This window comes from Chrysemys picta, chromosome 23, assembly GCF_011386835.1.
Source record: "Chrysemys picta bellii isolate R12L10 chromosome 23, ASM1138683v2, whole genome shotgun sequence".
Taxonomy (NCBI): domain Eukaryota; kingdom Metazoa; phylum Chordata; order Testudines; family Emydidae; genus Chrysemys; species Chrysemys picta.
In genome coordinates, this window is record NC_088813.1 from 17,106,731 (window position 1) to 17,130,685 (window position 23,955).

The following is a 23,955-nucleotide window of genomic DNA, read 5'->3' on the forward strand; positions in this document are numbered from 1 at the left end:
CCACTTTCTACAAGAGTTTAAATATCAACACCTTAAACTGTACCAACGTCCAAAATAATTTGAGTCTTGTTTCACCTCATGTTGTTTTCAGAAGAGATTGTACTATGTAAATGTCTTGGAAGTTGATTTATTCATTTACCTTAAGGTCAATACAAACTTTGTAATAAAATGTTAATGTTAACCTTGCTTAGCTTCTGTTTTTCAGTTCTATCACATTATCTGTTACAAGGCTACAGTATATTTGCTTGTACCAAAGTGCAAAATTAAGGTAAATGCTCATAATCTGACTAGAACATCACAGTTTTAAAATAACTAAAATAGATGAGAAATCTGAGGTAGGTGTACTGGCATGGAAGTGATAGAACCAAGTGAACTGGGGAATGGGAATATTAGAAAAGCTGAAACGTGGCACCAAGCAGTTGCTTGTAAGTAGTAGATTGATTAATGTTAAGTTTAACACATTTTTTGGGTGAAGATGGTGATGCACTTGTGAACTTCTAAGTTAAATATGTTAAAATGCTGTTGCCACGGAGCTGATTGTAGGGACTCGGGTATAAATGAGTCAATCAGCTAATCGTTTATGTCTGGTTCTCATCCAGGAGTCCGGGGCTGCCTAGGGAGCCTTGAGCAGGTTTCAGGGGGGCCTCCAAGCAGGGCCAGCATTAGACTCGATGGGGCCCAGGGCAGAAAGCTGAAGCCCAGGTCCCTGAGCCCAGCCACATGGGGCTGAAGCCTGAGCAATGTAGGTTCATGGGGGCCCCTGTGCTACCTCCTAACACTAGCCCTGGCTTTTATATGTAGAAAACCAGTTATTGTGGCACAGGTGGACCGTGGAGTTTTTATAGCATGGGGGGGCTCAGAAAATAAATCAGAGGTTCTCATGAACGTTTTTCATCATTTCAAAAATAGTGTTTTGCTGACTTAAAAAAGTTGTGAACTTAATTTGATTAAATAGGTCAAAAATTGTTTGGACCTACTGTGGTGGAAGAACATTAATTATTAGGCATATTGATATTTTAATTAAGTAAAAATAGGTTTCTAAAATCTTACTGTTTCAGAAAATTTTGTATAGCAGGTTTAAAATGTCATTTAAATTACACAAGAATTAGATTTTTCTCTTCCTCACAGTTCCTGTATTAATGACCAGTAACCTGTTAGGACCACAATAAAAAACAAGCTATATCTTGGGGAGAGGGGGAACAAACTGTCTTAAAAGTTAAACTTTATTCAAGGGCGCTTTGTTACTATGTGAATTACAATGGAGCTTTCATCTGTCGGAGTGTTGAAACCGGAGCTGTCTGAATCAGAAGTGATATGATTTTTACAAAAAGAAAAGGCCATATTTGATCTTGATTAAAAACTCTTCACTTTAGTAGTGGGGTGGGTGGCAAGTAGGTTATCTCTGGAGTTAAATAAAAATAAGTAATTGGGATTATTATTTGGATTTATAAGAACAAGGACATAAGACTCTGGGTGCCTTTAATATTTTGTTAAAAAACAGACAAATCTAGCACAATATATTCACGCTAATGAATAACACAGCTGAAAGAATTACTTCACCCCTTCCCAGTTCACCCCCTTAGACGGCACCCTAAAGATGAGCTTTGCAGCCTGTGTGGAAGATCAGCAAACTCTACCTGTTTCTTGCCAAGGAGAGTGGAAAGATTGAGTTCCAAAGTTGAGGGGCTTCTGCCAATATTTTTCTCTTTAACCCAATGAAGTTCTAGCAGTGTGGCAGGGGGAGAGGTATCTCCAGTAGGAAAGTCCATGGCCATGTAGTGCTTTATAAGTCAAAACTTGTATCTTAAACTTTACCTGAAAACCTGGAGGCAATCAGTGCAGAAGCCAAGAACTGATGTAATATATTTGCAGGGAGAGATGAATTCTCCACCAGCATTAGCTTCCGAGTGAATTTAAGATGATGTCTTAAGATCCTGCAGAGAACACTATTCATTTGGTGGGTTGTGCTTTTGCTAATCACTTCTTAAATGCTGCGTGACTACCATTTAAAGAACTACCATTTACTGTTCTCTGGGTAATGTTATCTGGGAGCTAGACTACAGTATGGCTGTCTTCTTTGGGGTAGCCATATTGATATCAAATCATAGTGAAGACCACACACAGGTAGTTTTTACTTGGATGTAGTTGGTTAAGGTCAATCCTATACCCCCACGTGTGGTTATCTTGACTAGCTACATCCAGTTTAAAAACTACAGAGGCCCCCCTCGCTCCCTGGATTTTATGAGTTAGCTATTTCAGTATCAACAGACCCTTTTTTGCAGTGAAGACATAGCTTTAGTCTGTGGGAAAACATTTATCACCTAAGGGTCACCTGCATGGTCCCCATTAGCTGGTTAATTCCAAGTGTTACACATATAGTGCTGAATGCAACAGTTTTCTGTGAACTATGCTCACAATTATTTAAAAAAAAATCTGATTTGAATGTGAAGTATCAAGTTGTTCTAATAATTCAGTAACATTGAAAGTTATAGCTTAAGGAATCAATGATAATATAATATACCCTAGTGTTACAATCAAATTAAAATTTAATGCACAGTTTATTGCACATTCTATGGCGGATAGATTAGAGCTTACAATTATTTTTAAAATAGCAATATAATTTGATCACCTTTGAGAAAACTTTTCAATTTGCTAACATGGCAAAATCCAATAGGGTTCCATATATCCATGATCATAGATTGAATGCTTGATTTTCTGCAGCAGGCTGCCAATTACAAAACTATAACCTAATTTTTCTAGAAAGATTTAGTCCTAGTTGAAAAAAATTCTTTGAATCTTGTAAAAAATAAAAAGTCCTTCAGCTTTATTAATTAATTTTTCTTTTAATTTGACCTAACTGATCTGTGTTAATGCTATTTGGACAGCTTTCAATGTTTTCGCATATGTCATTGGATGGTCTGAGTATTCAAGTAGTAGATCTAAGATTTATCTCGAACTGTGGAGTGCAAAATGCCAGAACAGAGTGGTGAATTGTTAGGTTGTCAGGAATGTTTCAGTAGTCTATTTTCTCTCGGACTATTTCCACACTCAGCTGGAATAGACCATATAATTTAATAACGATGCAAAGAATTCACCTTTTACTTTAGGAAAGGAAAGGTTAGATATTGACTCACTCGCTTACTCAGTTTTGTTTTTGAGAAATAGTTGAGTGGTAGTTCTTCAGCTCTTGTTGTGTGCTATGAAGCATTTTTCTGAAATCAGGAGGAACTAGTTATGTATTTGCTGCTTCATTTATTTCATTCATGTGCAGAGCCTGTTGTGAAGTGTGAGTAAATCAAGAGATTTAATATCCTTTTCAAAAATAAGACTCCAATGACATTTTTGAAGGTTTGAGTTCAGACCTAGTTTATCAAATGGAATTTTTGACATAATGTTCAGTTTAACTTTAAAGTCTCTTTATTTGAATTTTTTCTCAGCTAGTGACAGGCTCTCTGATAGTCAGTTACATTGTCACCATCAGATGGGTAGCCCTGTTAGTCTGGATCTGTAAAAAGCAACAAAGAGTCTTGTGGCACCTTATAGATTAACAGATGTATTGGAGCATAAGCTTTCGTGGGTGAATATCCATTTTGTCAGATGCGACGAAGTGGGTATTCACCCACAAAAGCTTATGCTCCAATACAGCTGTTAGTCTATAAGGTGCCACAAGACTCTTTGTTGCTGTTGTCACCATGTTACTACGTTAAGAGATTATCTAAGTGTCTAGATCACTCGTATAGATACAGGACTTTTAGTCACTAAAGTGGAACAAATTAAGTTTAGTAGCAATAAGGGGCAATTGCAAGCTACTTATATTTGACTCATAAATAGTGATTAAGTGGGAAAAGTAAAATTCAGTTTGAATCCCTGAGATTATCAAAGTTAACTTGAACTGATTTTGTTGGGGAACTTGTCAGTTTTCAAAACAGTGAATTTGAGACTTGGTAAATGCAAGTAAATAAATCAAGAACTAAATATTTTTCCTCAAGTTAGTGGGTAGTTAAAGTATATGCAAGTTGTTAGTGAAAATTTCTGTTAAATACAAAATGTGATCTAGTTCACAAAACTAGACTAGAGATTACTTCGGTTTACTTTCTTTCAGTTAGTGGGTGGAAACACTTCAAGAACAAATTAGCTGTGTTGTGTTATGTATGGGCTTGTCATATCGACTAGTATTTCCTCATAGTGTAGGCAGATACAAAACTTTATCAAGTAAAGGTAAACTGCTTGTCTTTAAGTGTTTCTCATACTTTTTATTTTAAAAACATAGTTTTTACAAGTAACTATTCATTTGTAAATACTATGGAGAATTTGAAAGAGATCTCCATAAATTTAGCTGATAATAACACAAACTTGTGCACTGCAGCGTTTACTCTAGCTTGTAGAATCCTATCTGGCACCAATGAGAATAGCATAAATATGTTTATCTGACCAGAACTTGAACCAACACTGCTTTTTATCTGGATACTTTTTAAATAAAAGCAAACTTAACTTTGAGGAGTGTTCAGGAAATATGGATTGTGCTACTTCAGAAATAGTCTAATGTCATCCCAAAGGGTGGCTTTCAGGGAGGGAGGGAAGACACAATTCGTTTTATTGCTTAGGATGTCCAATGTTGGTAAGGAATTAGAAAGCTGAAAATAACTTCTAAAACTGTATTCCCTGTTCACTTTCACATTTTATTTTAAATTTTCTGTAACCTAGAATGAAGTCATGTTTTTCAGTAGTGATGGGATTTTCTTTGAGTTCTACAGACCGGGCCTCTGAGCCCAAGCAGAGGCCAGGGGCCCTGTGAAAGGGAATCTTTTTCCTTTGGAGAGTTCTCTCCAGTGTGCATGGAACAAGCCCCAGTCTGAGGAGAGTATCTGCTAGACAAATCTGCTTTGTATTATTGAGCTGCAGTTGAATAATATTTTACCTGTTAAAAACCCTGTCTCTTCTCTTTAAAGCTGTTTGAATATCTAATCAGGGATTTAAGGCTGTGCTTTGCAGGCAGACTAAAAAAAATAAAACTCTTCATTATTTTTTTGCTGTACACTTTTTTTATTCTCATTTTATAATTTTGAAATGTGTGGCAAATGGATAATCTTTTGCTGGAAATCAGCTGTTACACTCCCTCTGTGCATATTCAGGTAAGAAAACTCCTAATAGGAGCCGATATCTTGCCTCTTGGAAGTGTACACATTTAATCAAATAAGAGTTGGCCTGTAGTTATTTCAGTCCTATAGGCCAACTCTTTAGTCTTCCCTAGAAGTATTTTCAGTAAATGCCTTTAGGCTGCTGTTTCTGTACCATTCTCACCCATGCTTTTACTTCTGCTATTTTTTCATTTGGTTACCTGATAAATTTCAGTTTGTTGCTCAGAAGCACAGCAGAAGAGTTTGGTGCAGTTTTAATTATATTTCAACGAAAAGCAGTTGCCTGATGGGGGAAACATAATTTGTTACACAATCATGTTTGTGATTTTCCTTGGTGATACTTTAGAAGAGTATCTCTGGGGATACAGGCCTTATCCCCAAGCTCCTTAAAGCCATTGGGAGTCATTCCATTGACTTCAGTGGGCTTTGGATCAAGTTCTATAAGAACTGAAATTTCTTACCCTCAACAACAAATGTCCATAGTTTGCAAGTTTGGTCAGAGTAGTGTTAGTATAGCCCCAAATGCCAGTTCAGTTATAGTTGGTTGGAATTAGATTTTATTATCCAAACCAAAAGCCATATCTTTAATTCATAAGTCCAACTTTTTAACTCCTTTAAAATCAGAAGGATTTAATTTTGGTATAAGTATTGTCCTGTAACACAAGAATAATTTTAAAAGGTATTAATATTTAGAATTATCAATTGTAATTCATTTTTGACGTATTTTGTTTTGTGACTCAAACCTTCTGAAGACCAGTTTTATCTGTATCTCTTGGAAATGAGTGACCTCACTTAAATACTTACCAAACTTGGACAAATAAAAATTAGCATATTTTCCCATCACTGTGCATTGGACTTACACAGGCAAGTCCCATAAACACTACTGGAAATTACCAGTATACATCCCTATCAGGTGGAGTGTGGACTCAAGATGTATTATCTACTTATTTCTAAATGTGGCAGTAGTGATTCACAGTAGGTCTTGGACTTTTCACGCTTACCAAGAACTGATTTCATATTTGTTTTGAAAGATTATTAGCCAAGATTTTTGTTGCTTGCCATGACTATTTAATAGTTTTAAGAAAAAACAAATTATTCCAAAATTCTTAATGAGTATTTCAGAAATCATTTAGTTTGCTAGGGTGTTGTGAGGCTTAAATTTGTTAATATTTGTAATATACTTTGAGACACTCAAGTAGAAGAAAATAAAACTTTATTTTAAAGTGATTTATTGTTTAACAAAACATTTAAATCAACAGGAACATAAAAAAATTAATTTATACTTCCTCAACCATTGCCTCTTACTGGCTGCGGGCTCAGAAGCAACAAGTTCTCATATTGCTGGTCTTCATTTTTTGTGTGTTTCTAGTTTCATTTTCTTCCTTTGGAAGTCATTCTGTGCTTGCGTGTGTGTGTGGTGGTGGGCAGACAGGACTCCCCCCTGTAGTCTGTTTCAGTCATAACTTTTGTTCATAACCTTAAGTTTTCCTATTCTCTATTTCAGCGGTTCCCAAACTTTTTTTTTTCTGAGCCCCTCTTGGGAGATTCCTGTCCATGCACACCCCTTTTTTCTAAGAAATGAGGTGGGGGGTAGGAAGCGGGTGTCTGGTACCCCTGGGAGCCAGCAGCTGGGACCACACAGACCCCCCTCTTGACCCCAGCCCTTCAGCAGGTCCCCGTCAGTTCCTCACACTTCAAGAACCGCTCCTTTGAACAAATTGATTCCCAATGTCTGGTCCTCTGATGTCTTTATGAATATTGTCCCCTGTCAAGCACTGCACTCCCCTCTCCCTCCTCCAGGCTAGCCACATTTGGGTTAAGTTTTTAATGGGATTTTCAGGTACATGTTATGTAATGTATAAACATTGCATAAGGCATTTTTTCAGTGTCTGAAAAATGCAATAGTGCTTACACACCAAAGTCTGTTTTTCTTTCATTTCTTTTACAAGATTAACAGCTGACTGTTTTGCCCTTGTGTAGTTTCTTTGTTTTTTTTTCCGTTATGATGACCCTGAGTGAATTCTGCTTTGTACTTGTGGCAGTGCTGAAATATTTTTAGAAAGAGGTTTAAAAAAACCTCAACTACCTTGTTTACGATTTTTGGTGAGGGAGAGTTAACATTAACTAGCCCTACAAATCATACTCCTACTTCATAGTAGTAGCAGTAAGTAACTCTTGTACTCTAATATTTTTGGTTCTCGTATTTATTTCCACTGGCCTTACAAAATCCTAAGGCATGAGAGTAAGTGACTCATTGATGTGATATAGGAATGTTAGCTGTCATCCAAACACTTCATTCACTTGTTGTTTTACTGGGATTTGAATCACAAGTTACAAGTCAGTGACACAGATTTTTATAATACACAAACAAGTGTCCAAATATTTTTAAAAGCAAACTATTCTAAGTGTGTGCAAATTTATTGGGACAGTGGTGGGTGGGAATTAACTGACAGCATACACATAGAAGGTTATAATTTTTAAAGTGACTTGTCTGATGACAACCTACATCTCAAACACAAAAAGAAGGTAAACACAATTGGAATTTGGCTACAGTTGTTTAAAATTAAGTTACACTAAATTACGCTGTAATTTTACAGTCCTGTGTTTATAATCTGTTATCTGTTGTGATTCTTAATTCCTCAGTTTGTGTCAATTCCAAAGAATGTCACGTATATTCTATACTGCTGTTCAGGAAGAATGCATAGTAGGCGTGCACAATTTTCCTGAAGTGCAATATGGGATGCAACTGAATGGGTGGATCTAGGGAAGGAATTTGGCACAGTAGCGGTATTTGTTTCTTCTGCTGCTCAATACTGTTTTGTAGGGGAGCCGAGGCTGGAAACCTATTTTTATAGTCAGCTCTGGATTGGGTGTGCCATTTACAGCACTCCGGATTTTAAAGTGCAGGCCAGCAGCTTGCCTAGTGAAGAGTAACTGAATCTTATTAATTTGTTTTTGTTGTTGTTGTTGTCGTCTCATGCAGCTGAGCATTAGGATTTTGCTAACCTGAACAAAAGAAGTAAATGGATGGGGTACCATCATTTCCTTCAGCCTTGGCCACATAGGTTAAGATATAAGTCTTCTAATGTATTGCTTGGTGGCAGCAGGAGAAGGAGTACTTGGCACAAATATTTGGTTTAACAAAACACTTTCCAGAGAATGTGGTTGCAAGAAAACCCACCATACCATATTTTCTTGCTCTTTCTGCCTCCTTACCCTCTCTTTCTCAGTGCTTGACTATAGTTAAGGAATTGCATCTTCAAGTTGGCCATTTGAGGTGCGCTATCTGGGTTTTGATAAATGCTCTTACAATTTACATTTAATTTTAATCTTGGAAGATTAGCTAATAATTAAGAAGGTTAAGAAGATGCTATGCTCTGATTCCGCCAACTGCAATAGTACTTCATATGTATCAGGAGCCTTCCAGAAACTATGGAAAGCATGCTCTTTGTAACCATATTTTTATAAGCTATTGGGTCATTTGCATGGAAGATTTTTTTTTATAGAATAATGTGACCTGGATGTTTTCTAATAGGTATCTTTTGCTCTTATTTATGTCTGTGTTGCTAAAATGAATCTGGAACAGTTAATTCCAGAGCTGCTCTTCCTTATTGGTAGGGCCCTACCAAATTCATGGTCCATTTTGGTCAATTTCATGGTCATAGGATTTTAAAAATCGTAATTTTCATGATTTCAGCTCTTTAAATCTGAAATTTCACAGTGTTGTCATTGTAGGGATCCTGACCCCAAAAGGAGTTTTGTGTGTGTGGGGGGGGGTGTCACAAGCTTATTGTAGGGAGCGTTGTGGTACTGCTAACCTTACTTCAGCACTGCTGGTGGTGGTGGTGCCTTCAGAGCTGGGCACCTGGAAAGTGGTGGCTGCTGGCCAGGAGCTCAGCTCTGAAGGCAGAGCTGCTGCCAGCAGCCGTGCAGAAGTAAGTACGACATGGTATGATATTACTACCCTTATTTCTGCTCTGCTGCCTTCAGAGCTGGATGCCTGGCCAACAGCCGCTGCTCTCCCGCTGCCCCGCTCTTAAGGCAGTGCAGAAGTAAGGGTGGCAATGCTTAACCCCCCCTAAAATAACCTTCTGACCCCCCCCCGCAACTCTCTTTATGTCAGGGCCCCCAATTTAAGAAACCTGGTCTCCCCTGTGAAATCTGTATAGTGTAGGGTAAAAGCACACACAACCAGATTTCACAGTCTGTGATGCATTTTTCACGGCTGTGAATTTGGTAGGGCCTACTTATTGGATTGGTGTCAAACACTGTAAACCACCCGATCTCTGCTTTGGGAGCAGTAGTTGCCAAAGCATCGTTTGTGGGAACATTTAATGTGGTGCTTGATGTTTCTTGCTTTTACTTTCAGTCTTGTCTTGAGATTTCTGATTTTGTTGGCTTTGGTTTTAGATCTATCTTTCTGTGTAGAACTAGGTACCTTTACAGTACAAACTTTGCTTTGTAACTCTTGTTCTCCTCTGTTCCCCAACACACAATTCCCCTCAAAGTAAAGGGAAATGACCATTTCTGGAAGATTATGAGATTAATCAAATGGCAAATAAGACAGTTTCCCCCAGCACTTGACATTTTAACTCTTGTAAGAAAAGCAAGTGGGCAGGATCTGTACAATCTGCGTCACTGAGTAGGAGTCGAGGGGAGAGTTTTTAACTGACTTAATTGAACGCTGCAAATCATGACATTTGTATGATGAGTAATTTTAAAAACTCCAAAGCAACTCAAAATAAGATTGGGTTTATAGTCTCTTTCTTGACAGGAAAGAATAATCTGCAAGCAAAGATTTCCAGTTGTAATTTTTGGAGACTGTCCGTTCTTAATATTAGCTGTGTGCTTGGTTCTGGGCCAGGCATATGTAGCCCAGTTCCTGTGCTGAGGATCTTAGTCTGAACGATGGACACAGATAATATACTTCGAGAACCTGAAGAAGTATTAACTTAGAATGCTAAATAAATTAGCCAGAGGCATACATTTGTACAGATTTAGAAAGCACCTTTCTTCTCCTATTTCAGATTTTGTTGGTTTTATAAAATAATACCTACAGCTGCTTAAGTAATTTAATTTGTTTGTTTAGTAATGAAGCACACGGACATTGCTTGAAACTCTTCAGCTCCACCTCTCTTCTGGGTCACTGAGTTTTGACAAATGCAACTATCTTGCAGCTGGTGCTTTTACTGTTACTCATTCAGCTCTGCTGGCTGAAAATGGATAATCTCTGCCAGGATCATGCCCATCATATCATTGGTGCCTGCATATTTTACTGTGTAAACAAAGAAATTACATGAGCCTTGGCCTGCATAGACCATCCTGTGATTTCTGTTGCACCTCTGTCCATTACCATTAGGATGGTCTGTAAACAAGCTTTTAAAACTTTCCATATTAATAGTGGCTAAAATGGACTTTCCACAACAATGAACGGTCAAAAGAAAATGCACACTTTTGGTGGTTTAAGAAATTCCCACTTTTGGTCACAGCAATCATAGAAGTTAAAGTGCCCCATTTCATTTTCTTCGTGGGAAGTTTAGAGGAGAGGTAGGTCTGCTTGCTATCACTAGTTTGAGAGCTGATGACTTAAATAGAATAAGAGCTTTTGAGTGCCATCCCATGTTGCATGTTACTTGAGGGTAGATCTATTCTGCTGCTTGAAACCCTTTGTCTTCGTCCAGGAAGCTGATGGGACAGTCACATGGCTCATTTTTCACTGGTCTGGGTCTTGTGGTGCTGTCTCTTGTTAAACGTTGGCCTCTTCTTGCATTATATTTCTTTTCTTTTTATTTTCTTACAATTGCTTTACCTCTTCCCCACTAAGTATGAGATGATATAGATTTAGTTGGGGGTTGGTCCTGCTTTGAGCAGGGGGTTGGACTAGATGACCTCCTGAGGTCCCTTCCAACCCTGATATTCTATGATATGTTTACGGTCCTGAGAAGGCTGTTTGCTCTTCAGATATTATTGCATCACCTCCTTTGTTGTTCTGCCCAGTGTATATATACAAATGTAAAGAGCATATGCATTTTAACTGTGCTATAATAGCACCAAGTAGTAACTTCACCACATAGCTTAACCATTGTGTTCAGCTTGTAAACTGTATTGTTTCCTTTACAGGACCCGTCGGGGCACAGCCCCTTCTTATGGTGCCCAGACGTCCCGGCTATGGCACCATGGGCAAACCTATTAAATTGCTGGCCAACTGCTTCCAAGTTGAAATCCCAAAGATTGATGTCTACCTCTATGAGGTGGATATTAAACCAGATAAGTGTCCTCGCAGGGTGAACAGGTAAGTCGGTCACAGAAGTTGTAATTTAATCTAAACTATATTGAAATCTTTAAGCAACATAAGATCCTAGTGAAGTAATTAAAAGCTATAAAGTTATTTTGCAATAGCTTATTTTAAGAGATGTCAGTGACTTCTACTTCCACTGTATGCTCCCTGAAGTTTAGCGAATAGGAATTTGTTCCCAAATGTGTCTGAGTTATTTATAGTATGTATCCCAGTGGTATTGGGATGGGATGGTATCTTGCAGAATCAAAGTAAATAAAGTAGTTGGAATATATTGTGCTGGCTAATAATATCAAAGGCAAATAATAATTTTTTTCCCAGTAATCATTGAGTTTTAAATGAAATAGGCCAGATTTCTCACACTTATTTCTCGGCATGCAATTAACCAGGAGTAAAGGATGAAAGATTCAATCCTACATGCATATCTTAAGCCTAATTTATTTTAAATGCAGCATTAGAGATTCACAGTAAAATATAATGCTATGATGCCATCTCTTTCAATGGAATGAGCAATGGTGCAAATCCAAGCTTTTTTTTCATATCTAAATTGCTGTTCTTGTTCACCCAATTTAATGTTGCTGAGTTATGTAGAATTCAGTCAGAACTACAGACCAATCAGCTTAATTTCAATACCCAGAAAGATAATGGAACAAATAATTAAGTAATCAATTTGCAGACATTTAGAAGATAAGTAACAGTCAGCATGGATTTGTCAAGAACAAATCTTGCCAAACCAACCTAATAGCTTTCTTTGACAGGGTAACAAGCCTTGTGGATGGGGCGGGGGAGGGAGAAGCAGTAGATGCGGTATATCTTGACTTTAGTAAGGCTTTTGATCGCATGACTTTGTCATAAACAAACTAGGGAAATAACAATCTAGATCAGCGGTTCCCACAACAAATTTTTTTGGTGGCCTCAGAGAGCAGCCACCGACTTTTGCTGGTGGCTGCTCTAACAATTTTTCCTAAAATACTTAATTACCTTTAGGAAAAACAAAAAAATATGTACATATACATGTCCAAATCATTGTAATGTATTTATGTAGGATATTGCAGACTCAATAATAAAAATAATGTAGGGTTGTCTCTATTCTTTACTGGACCTAAACAAAATAGAAACAAACAAGGTGCTTTGCATGTTCTTGTCTTTTTGTTGTTCTTGTTTCTCTCCCTTTTTTGATTTTTTTTTTTTTTTTTTTTTTTTTTTTTTTACACTTGCTATCTAGTCTGCTTCTGTGACAAGTGATATTTCTGTTTGTTAATATCAGTTTTCATAGGAACAGACTAGCTAGCTGGGAGGCAGTGAAAAGTGATATTAACAAACATACAAATGTTACTTTTCACATAACCAGACTAACTCAGCCCTGGCAAGGCGGGGGACAGGATGGGGAGGGAGGGTAGGAAGGCAGCCGGGGTCCAGAGAGGGTGGGGGACCGGGGGAGGCAGCGGGTGTCTGGGGGGATGGATGGGGACCTGGGGGATGCAGGGGATCCCTGGGGGGATGGGAGTTTGAGCCTGTGACCAGCACCCACCACCACGTGGCTGGAGCCCAAAGTCCAGTGGTTAGAGTGTGTGGCCAGGGCACAGACTGTGCAGCTAGCACCTACCACCGCACGGCTGGGGTCTGGGGCTGGATCCCGTGGCCAGAGCCCAAACCCCTGCCACTGGGATGGAGCCCACCACCGTGTGGCCCACGCCCAGAGCCAGAGGAGGCAATGGGGACCAGGGTGATGGGGAGGTGGTGGTGGTGAGCGTGGGGCTGGGGCCCCTGGGAAGGTGGGAACTCACACCGGCTGCCTGCTCATCTGGCGTTTGTGGCTGTAGAGGTGGGCATGGCCCAACCCTTGGTGGCGGTCCTGGGAGAGGGGCCACTGCTTTGCCCCCTTTCCCAATCACTGGCCAGGAGGCTACAGTCGCACAAGAATCACCTGGTGGCTGCATTTGAGTAACACGGACCTAGATGGAGCTACTATGAGGTGGGTGCTGAATGGGTTGGAAAACCGTTCCCGGAGAGTAGTTATCAGTGCTTCATGGTCAAGCTGGAAGGGCATATCAAGTGGGGTCCCTCAGGGATCAGTTTTGGGTCCTGTTCTGTTCAATATATTCATCAATGATTTAGCTAATGGCATAGAGCGTATGCTTATAAAGTTTGTGAACAATACCAAGCTTGGAGGGGTTGCAGATGCTTTGGAGGATAGGCTTAAAATTCAAAATCATCTGGACGAACTAGAGAAATGGTCTGAAGTAAATAAGATGAAATTCAGTAAGGACAAATGCAAAGTGCTCCACTTAGGAAGAAACAGTCAGTTGCACACATACAAAATGGGAAATGACTGCCTAGGAAGGAAAGGGATCATAATGGATCACAAGCTAAATTTGATTCAACAGTATAACAGTGTTGCAAAAAAAGCAAACATAATTCTGGGATGTATTAGCAGTAGTGTTGTAAACAAGACACAAGAAGTAATTCTGTTGCTGTACTCCGTGCTGATTAGGCCTCAGCTAGAGTATTGTGTCCAGTTTTGGGTACCACATTTCAGGGAACGATGTGGACAAATTGGAGAAAGTCCAGAGAAGAGCAACAAAAAATGATTAAAGGTCTAGAAAACATGACCTATGAGGGAAGATTGGAAAAAAAAAAAACCTGGGTTTGTTTATTCTGGAGAAGAGAAGATCTACTGGGGGAGGAGGGGAGTGTGTGTGTGGGGGGGGGAATGACAACAGTTTTCAAGTAAATAAAAGGTTGTTACAAGGAGGAGGGAGAAAAATTGTTCTTGTAAACCTCTGAGGATAGGACAAGAAGCAATGGGATTAAAACACAGCAAGGGAGGTTTAGGTTGGACATTAGGAAAAACTTCTTAACTGTCAGGGTGGTTAAGTACTGGAATAAATTGCTTAGGTATGTTGGAGTTTAAGAGCAGATTAGACAAACACCTGTCAGGGATGGTCTACATCAGTGGTTCTCAAACTGTGGGTCAGGATCCCAAAGTGGGTCGTGACTCCATTTTAATGGGGTCGTCAGGGCTGGCTTAGACTTGCTGGGGCCTGGGACTGAAGCGGAAGCATGAGTCCCACCGCCAGGGGCCGAAGCTAAAGCTGAAGAGCTTCAGCCATGGGTGTTGGGGCTCAAGTTACAGGCCCCCTGCCTTGCGCTGCAGGCCTGGGGCTTGGGTTCCCCCACACACCGCCCAGGGTGGTGGGATCAGGCAGGCTCAGGCTTTGGTCCCCTCTCCTGGGGTCATGTAGTAATTTTTGTTGTCAGAAGGGGGTCACAGTGCAATGAAGTTTGAGAGCCCCTGGTCTAGATAATACTTAGTCCTACTTTGTGTGCCTAGAGTGCAGGGGACAGGACTAGAAGATCTACTGAGGTCCCTTTAATAGGCAGCAGGTTTAAAACAAATAAAAGGAAGTATTTCTTCACACAACACACAGTCAACCTGTTGAACTCCTTGCCAGAGGATGTTGTGAAGTCGAAAACTACAACAGGGTTCAAAAAAGAACTAGATAAATTCATGAAGGATAGGTCCATCAATGGCTATTAGCCAAGATGGGCAGGGTTGGTGCCTCTAGCCTGTCTTTGTCAGAAGCTGGGAATGTGTGACAGGATGGATCATTTGATGATTATCTGTTCTGTTCATTCCCTCTAAAGCACCTAGTATTAGCCACTGTCAGAAGACAGGATACTGGGCTAGATGGAACTTTGGTCTGACCCAGTATGCCCATTTTTATGTTCTTGCATTATGGTCTTCCAGTCCTACAATTCTATGATTCTTCCCTGGTGTCTCTCAGGTCCTTCCTCTGTCTCTCAAACTGTAACTGATGTTCAGCATGATCTTGAATCTGCCGTAGCTCACTTTTTCTTTATGTAGAAACTAAAAGACCCATAAGCTGGATATAATTAGGTTTTGACTTGTTTCAGAAAGGTCAAACTGTACTGACTCTTGTCACATAAATTTGGTGTACATCAAAAGCTGAGTTTGTTCATCTGATATAAGAAGACTATCCTAAAATATTGAATTATAAATATAAAATTCTATCCCATTCTGCAGTTGTAGGCTATAGATAAAGATGAGTCTTGTTGCTTGGTCACTGCTGACTTAATTTCAGACTTTACAGAGTCAAATTTGAAACAAGGAATGTGGTGGTAAGTTATTTCATGTAATCTGCATGTCAAGCGTACATTTTAATATTACCCTGCATCCTTCCGAAAACTCATTTGTGTGCTTTGTGCAGGTTGTGTGTGTTATAGGTGAAGCTGGCAGCAATGTCTATAGTTAAGAGAGTCTAACTTTCCATTTATAAGACCCATCTTCATTATCTTAAGTGGTAGAGATCTTTGCTGTGTATCTAAAAGTTTCAACCCTGCTGATGACCCATATGTTGGTCAATATGGGTCCACATGATGGAATTTTTTCACTTGTGTTTTTGTAAAGTAGGAAACAGATTTTTTTTTTTTAAAAGTTAAATTTGTCAAGGCTGCAGAGGAAAGCAGGCAGTAGTTCAGTGCCAGAACCAAGGTTGCCTGTACAGCCTAACACATCCCAATTGAGTGCTTGACTCTTGTGGCCTGGAAGTACTTTTAATGTAATTTGTTGTAAGCAATATTTAATTTGTATCTTGTCCTTAATATCATGAGTTTTAGTGCAAAATACATCTCTACAGTTCAGAAGGAATTAGATTGGTCCAAAATGTGCCAATAGAAAAGATGAATCATTTTATAATAATTTGTAAGGAAGATGAATAACTTCATATTTCCTGTCTGCTTCCTCTGAATTGAATAGTTTTGATGGAAAGAGAGTGAGACACTTTTTTCTTGGTGTCTCATGCAGTGCATTTTGCCAGTTGGCAAGAAGGGTGGTTTCCATAATAATGAAGTAAAAGACCAATTTCTGCAGCCCTGACCTACATAATTTAAAAAAAAGAAAAGAAAAAAATCCTCTCCCCTCATAACTTCCTTGCGATTCAGTGCTGTTTTTCATGTATCTACTGTAGATAACTTGTTGATTCAGCAATTCTACCCCTCTTCCTGGTTTTGATCTGAGGTTCTGATAATCCTAATTGTCAGTATGTTTCAGATGAATATTTTTCAGCTTTGCAGTGTTGTTGTAGCCATATTGGTCCCAGGATCTGAGTGTGACAAGGTGGGTAAGATAATATAGTCTATTGGACCAACTTCTGTTGGTGAAAGAGACAAGCTTTTGAGCTCCATATAGCTTTTAGGAGCACTCTGTGGGGCACGAAAACGTCTTTCACCAACAGAAGTTGGTCCAGTAGACTACATTATCTCACCCACCTTGTATCTCCAGTATTTTTCAGCTGATGGTTAAGTGCTGCAATTATGGCACCCTATAAATACTAAAGATAGATAATATATCACCGAACGGGTTTATAATGGAAGCACCAACACTTGGCAATTGGTTTGATGTGTAAGTTTACTCTTGTGATTTACTGGTTATTGGCATATAGCTTCATCAAATGAAAAGTGTGATAGAATGATAATCTTCAAGATGCAGGAGAAATATTAAGTACTCTAGGCTGACTTTCTCTTAGGTTGATTTCAGATGGCTTCATAGGATTCTGTTAGTGCTTTGTGAAGTGGTAAGTCTGGACACCAGTAACTGCCACTTTGCTAAAAGCTGTAAATGAGGGCTTCTGCAGTGCAAACTAACAGAGTGCCTTATTATTTATTGCACTGATCTGATCTGGAGGAAAGTACCCAACAAAACACTAACTGTTGGGAAGCTTTTCTTTCAGTTGCCGCCGTATAAGTGCTGAAGTCTCTTGAGAGAACCACATCAAAAAGAGTGCAACAGCTAACGGTGTGTCTAGTTAATGATCTCCCTTAAAAGGTGGGAAATTTTACAAAAGTCTGAGTATCACACATGACTTGAAATAAACTATTGGGGAGTAATATCAAAGTAGAGCACTTCCAAAAACCAGGAGCCCACCACCTTTCATATTCCTGTTTGCTTTTTTTAGTGTGGTCTCATTTATTAAAGTATGTTTGCAATGCTGCAGGTAAGGGTTTGTGAGAACTTCAATTAATCTTTTATTGGTTATGTACTATAGTTAAGTGCTATGAGTTTTTACAGTAGGCTCAAGCTATGATAGAGAGAATTTGTCAGAATATTTGGTTTGGCTATTTAACATATGTCTTTGACGATCAGTAGAGCTGATAGACACTTCTGGTAATAAGACCTTGTTTTCAGTTGCTTGTAACTTTGCCAAACTTTGGCAAATTCAGGCTGAAATCTTTCATACTGTGTGCCTCCCTTGAGTAAATTTTTGGAAAATTTTGGCCAAAAGGTTTTATTCAATTGCCTATGCTAAAAAAATGTTGCAGCCTTTTCTTTGAAATGCTCTAGCTTTGGAGCAGGGATTTTAAATTTGCCATGGGGATAGCTTTTGTGTCAGGAATGTCCCTTTTGCTGTCTTCGTAAAAATCCACTCAAATTTGACCTTTGAAAATTGCCATTCGCACGTTCTCAGTAGAGACATCCTAGAGCTTGACAGCTAAAATCTTCAAAGGTTATCCTCACTGAGCATACTCCAGCCTCTCACAGCTTCTAGTGTTGACAAGACTCCACCTGCCTTCCCCACATGGCTACTCCAGCACATGGCTATGGGGGCTCAGAAGAACTTCACCTGTAATGGTTACTCCCAGCAGCTTTGGGCCAGGCACCAGAATTGAGAGTATAGAACCATAACACTCTCCCTTCTGCTTCCGCTGACTCTCCCACTGCTGGCACCAAGGCAGCATGGAGGAGAAAGCCATTAGATTAGAATGCAGAGGGAACAAAAGCTGAATGAGGTTGAGAGAGAGAAGTAGATTGGGACAGTGTCTGGTGAGACTGGAATTTGGAGGCGGGAGGAGAAACTGTGAATTGGAGGAGGGAGAGTGGGTCCAGTTGGGCAAGGGACCCTGTGGAAAATACAGTATAGGATCATGTTATTAAAGACTGTCATGCATGTGCACAAGGGGGCTGAATTAAGGTTGCAAAGACCATCTTAATTCTGGCATTTACTAATGTTTGAGTTTGCAACCTTAACGCTCTTTTAATGCTATTTTTTGTGTATAATAGTAAATCAGAGTTTGGGGGAGGATCATGAATAGTTGATAATATGGACTAATTTTTTGTGTGTTTATATTTTTGGTATCTGATATTTATAGACTCTATTCTTGGTGAAGTTGGAATAGTTCAGATGTTTGCCACCCATGATTTCTGAATTATCACTAAAACTAAGCTACAACTGGTTAGTCAACATTTTATAAACTTTTAAATATGAATATAAGTATTTGCTGCTTTACATATTAAAATACATTCCCCCTGTTCCAGGCAATTTTCCGGGTACATCTAGCATTTTATGAAGGTCTCAGTCACTATGTATGGATTGAGCAGTGGTAAATTTTAGAGTGTTTGTAAAATGTTTTGAGGAGCGATTTGAAGGCAAGGAGGCTGCTTGGCTAACAAGAAGGGCATACTTTTCCAAGCATAAGAGTCACTGTAGTAAAAGTTGCAAACACAAGTAGAGAAATAGTAATGCTGTGTATTGGGTTCAGCTCCACAAACCTGTATTGGTTTGATATGCACTTAAATCCAGCCCATGTTTTCTTATGGCCTAAATAATAAAATACCACTTTAATTTTTATTAAGCTCTTAATTTACAGGAGCACTGTAAAGCTCATGTCCCTAAAATATTTTTATCTGGTCACATCATTTAAACGTTTCCTTGAAATGCTGTTGTACTCTGAAATATTATTTTTAAGTGGGTATTGAATGGGTTTCTTTTTTATCTATGATTTCCATCTATCTGCGAATAAGTAGATGTTTTTGGCTGGTCCTTCAAACCCTTCTTGTTATCTGAAAATCAAGTTCATCCATTAGCCATAACTTGGCTTAACTAATGCATTAAAAGTGTAATTAAGGTGCAGTTAGGGGGTCCATCTCTGTATACCTGCATGAAGTTTCTCCGTTTGGAATCTAGTTAAAAATTCTGCTAGTGTGTGGGCCAGTAGAAAAACCATCTCACTTTCCTTCAGCTGTATTGGCTCTTTATTACTTTCTGTATGACTAATGCACTGATTTTGTCACTAAAGTGAGCATATGTGACTCCAGTACATATAAGCAACAACTCTGACTATGAAGATACCTTTTGTAGTCAAATTAGACTATAATCCTATTTGAAAGTCTCAAGAAGTTTTATATTTTAAATTGCATCATCAAATTAAATACTAACAGTTATTGTGATTCCTGCTGCAAATGGCAGCATGGAATCTGGTATCTTTGTCGAAATCCTGCATGTGCTTAGTAGATTTGTTTATAATAGGTGACACTAAACTTGCTGTCTGTTTAAAAATGTCACCAGCTGTGTGTATGTGTAAAAAATAAATATACAAATGTGGCAGGTATTAATTAAAAACACAATTGTTGAAATCTTTAATATACAGTAAGTGCTACAGATTGCAATAATGAGCCCGATAAAGGGGTATTGTGTCTGCAGAACAAATGACTGGGTACCTATTGGGGTCCAGGAAGTGGGCGGGCGTAAGGGAGACAGGCAGCTATGACTTGCACTACATGAGAGTTAATACAATACCAAAATGCCTTTTCCTTTGAAGAACCGTCTTTGGGAATAGACTTGGTGGTATCTTGCCGGCTGTCTCTAGTATTTTGAATGAGAGTATATAAACTGTAGTGTAGTATTCCTCTTCTGTTTCCCTTCTCACTTCTCTTTGCTGTATTCTTCCTTAAGTCTTCCCTATTGAGTTAACCAGTGCTGGTCTTTGAAGACGACAGTACAGATAAGTTCAATGGAGCAAAGCTGCAGTTAGAAACTGTTAGATGAGACATAGCTCTGTTGGTAAAAGGGTATAGAAGCTGTCTCCCTCTTTTCCCGCTTCTCCCCACCTCCTTTATCTTTCTCGTTCAGCTCTTGTCACAGTTTGCAAATTGGAATTTATTGAAACATTGGCATTGCGTAGTTTATAGTCTGTGATGTATGTTGGACATAGTGGAGCGAAGTGGCAGTGCACCAAAGTGTAGGGAGGGGTTTTCAGACAAGAGGGACTTGATTGTGGTGTGCAAGAAGAATCATTAGTAATGGGACACTAAAAAGGTCTTGTTACAGTGCAAGGGCGTGCACATTTCTAGTGGTTTTTGTTTGTTTAAGATTTGAGTCTGTTACAAAACCCTCAAAATGGAGGGAATTGCAGAGTGGATAACATTTTACTTTTATTTCTTGGCCTTAGAAAAAGTATTGTTTTGGGAAATTTAACTGCTGTTACTAATTTTGCTTAAAAAGGGAAACAAAGTGTTGCAGTCATTTTATGGAAATACTTTGGGTTAACATTATGCATTCAGAAAGGGTCATATAAGTAAACTTTTCTGTTTGGGAACAAAAAAATGCAAATTAAGTATTTTCTCCCACTGTCTATTGTAATTTAAGAATGGGAACACTTAGTATGCTATAGCTAACAAAAATCCTGATTCTTAGCAGAGTAAGAAGGAGCTGCAAGGCCATTGAGAAGATAAGTTGGTTTTAGTTTTTTGACGTTTTTGGTTTTTTTGTAACATTTGATGCCAGCTCTAGTCAGATGGATTGCAAAAGAGGGAAGTCCCTGGACTCCTTATGTACCTACCTGAATCTATTACAATTTGTGTGAGGGATTAAAAGAATGTGGAAATTCCATGGTGGCGGCTTTCTTATAGTATTCAGTGGATGTATTAGGTTATTGTATTTTTTTTATTTATTAATCTTAACTGCTATTAAAGTCAGAATAAACCATAATCCTACTCATTTTTTGTTATTTGTAATCTTGGCTTTGGGTGGGATTAAAATGTAGGGATTTAAAAACATTTAAGAATTTTTAAAAGGCCAACATTCTTGGGTATTTTTAATACTGAAGCAGCCTGGAGAAGACCGTAACCAACTCCTTTTTGCAGATTGATGTATAGATTAACAAATTTTTGGATGAATTAAAACAGTCAAAATTGTATGGTTTCCAGGAGTGACCATAACCACCAGTTGTAAGGTTAAGCGTGTACATTTTCCATAGTTCCAGCTGGTGTGCTTGAAGGTAAGCTGCTTCCGATGTGTTTGTAGCACAGTGGGGCATCAGTCCTGTTCGAGGCTTTGGGGTACTATTGCAATACAAATAAATGATTTGTAAGCAACTATATTGCTGGTGGTATTGCATATCCTTCAGCATTTCATTATTCAGTATTTTGTCTGAATTTCTTGAACTACTTTATGGAATATCAGTCAGGTGCAGATCAATTAATTTTCTCTAAATTAGCGTACTGAAAACTGCTTGAAGAAAGTGTGTGAAAGATATGAAGGCAGTTGTTTGCAGTGATACAATCTTTCATGACTATTGAATTGTAGATATTTCTGTTCTCTTACAACTGTGCCTTTTTTTAGGGAGGTGGTGGACTCCATGGTGCAGCATTTTAAAGTGACAATATTTGGGGACCGTAGACCAGTTTATGATGGGAAGAGAAGCCTTTATACTGCCAATCCACTCCCTGTAGCAACCACTGGGGTAAGACATATTGGTACTTCTCCATTGTTGCACACAGCTTGTCAGAAAAGAATCTTTCTAAAAATGTTAGCTTCAGAAATATTGAAAATACCTTAGTGCGGTGGTCTCCAAAGTGGGGTGCGCAGCAGGAGGAGCCCCCTTCTTTTTTTTTGGTTCGTCCATTCGGGCAGGAGTCCGAGCGGTTCCCCCCCACACACCCCTTCAGCAAAAATGGTAGAGCCGGCGCGGCAGGGGGTGTGTGCTCAAAATTTTTTTACTGATAGGGGTGCGCGATCAAAAAAGTTTGGAGACCACTGCCCTAGAGTATCTGAAATGCAATAAGAACCGCCCTAATATACATCTTGATGATCCATAAACCCCATAATATTCAGAAAATAATAGTCTTTACCATCTTCTCAGTAAATATTTAATAGTATTCAATATTTTTCTATAGTGAGATCTCATATTAAATACTCAGTTTTACAACATATACTATATAGTATAGTAGTTCTCAAACTTTAGCAACCCAAGGACCCCCATTTGGATTTAAAATATTTCTTGGACACTCAAGACCCCTGTTCAGCCCCAGGCCCCATCCCCGCTCCACCCCTTCCTCCAAGACCCACCCCTGTGTCATCTCTTCCCGCCCCCACTCCACCCCTCCTCCTCCTCCTCTTCCCCGCCAATATACCCAGATGTACAGACACTCTTTTCCCAACCTATGTATTATATAATTTTTTTAACATTAGCTTTAATAAAAAATTTTAATTTATTAGTAGCCATATTATTAAACAGTCACAAATAGGCTTTCAAGTTAAAAATTTCTTAAGATAATGAGTTCGCACTTTGTGGCTAGACTGCTAATACATGAACATATGGATCACATAATTAAGGCGACGTATGCAGCTTGTTGCATCCAGTTTCCTGGGTTTATCCTCTCTCAGCCCAATCCAAAACCTTGGCTTGTAATCATTTTTGAATCTGTGTTTAATCAGTGTGTTTCACCAGACATGATCACAAACCATGTTCAGAAATAGTGATCTAGGCTGCAGGGGCAAAGAGGAACAAGGGTAGTCTACAGTATGTTCATAGCTGCAGTAGCATAGACGTTTAAAATAAAATCATTTCTCTTCTCTTTCCCCTCCCTTCTGTGGTGCAGGGAAATAATGCTGCAGAGTGTGATAGCTATGCTGGCAGACTGAGAGAGCCACTCTTACATAGCTCAAAACATTAAGTGTTGACAGGATCTTGATCTCTGCTGTTAGTTATTTTATAGGCTAAATCCAAGAGCTGCTGCAAAGTGTCATCACTTTAAACTTCCTTCCACCCACTTTATATGATTCTTCCTCCTTATCTCAGATCTCCCTTTCTACTTTCCCATACCTGCCAAATAAAAGCCAAAGTGTTCCTTCTCCCCAGTTTTGACTTCAGTTTGTGGGTAGGTAGGACAAACATAAGCTAACAGTCTGAAAGAGAAAACAGCACCATTTGTAGTCAAGACCTCTATTTGTATCTCATTTGTCTTTTAAATAACTCTTGTGTTCTGCTCCCCCATTCCCTTCAACAGGTAGATTTGGATGTAACATTACCAGGAGAAGGTGGAAAAGATCGTCCCTTCAAGGTGTCAATAAAGTTTGTTTCTCGGGTGAGCTGGCACTTGCTGCATGAAGTTTTGACAGGAAGAACCTTGCCTGAGCCTCTGGAACTAGACAAACCAATCAGCACTAACCCTGTTCATGCTGTCGATGTGGTGCTACGACACCTACCCTCCATGAAGTAGGTTCTCTAATCTTCGTTCCTTCTCTCCCGTTAGCTTTTTTAAATCTTTGGGGTGAAGTCCTTTCATATTTCTGCACAAACATAGCAGGAGGAAATCGATTAAGCCATTCCCTACTCACAATACATCTTACTGATGGGCCTGGGGAGATTCCTGGTCTGAGTCAATTGAAGCTAATATTATCTGAGTGTGAATATTTGTGCAGGGAGGTCAGACCCAGAACA

At 39.1% G+C, this 23,955-nt stretch overlaps 1 protein-coding gene across 9 annotated transcripts in view; it reads left to right on the top strand.

The window, feature by feature from the left end:
* The window catches only part of AGO3 (argonaute RISC catalytic component 3), a 62,352-nt gene that overhangs the window by 3,949 nt on the left and 34,448 nt on the right, over positions 1 to 23,955 (top strand). For 6 of the 9 annotated variants that reach the window (XR_006175357.2, XR_010594589.1, XR_010594588.1 and 3 more), the window contains exons 2-4: positions 11,259 to 11,430; positions 21,855 to 21,975; positions 23,522 to 23,730. Coding sequence is in view for 5 of the 9 variants with exons in the window: in XM_008167115.4 (XP_008165337.1) it covers positions 11,259 to 11,430; positions 21,855 to 21,975; positions 23,522 to 23,730 (502 nt within the window). In the remaining 4 variants the exon portion in view is untranslated. Of the gene's footprint in view, positions 1 to 11,258; positions 11,431 to 18,603; positions 18,687 to 21,854; positions 21,976 to 23,521; positions 23,731 to 23,955 lie in introns of those variants that run through there. The other 3 variants (XM_065576837.1, XM_042854010.2, XM_042854011.2) reach the window with 3 other exon arrangements.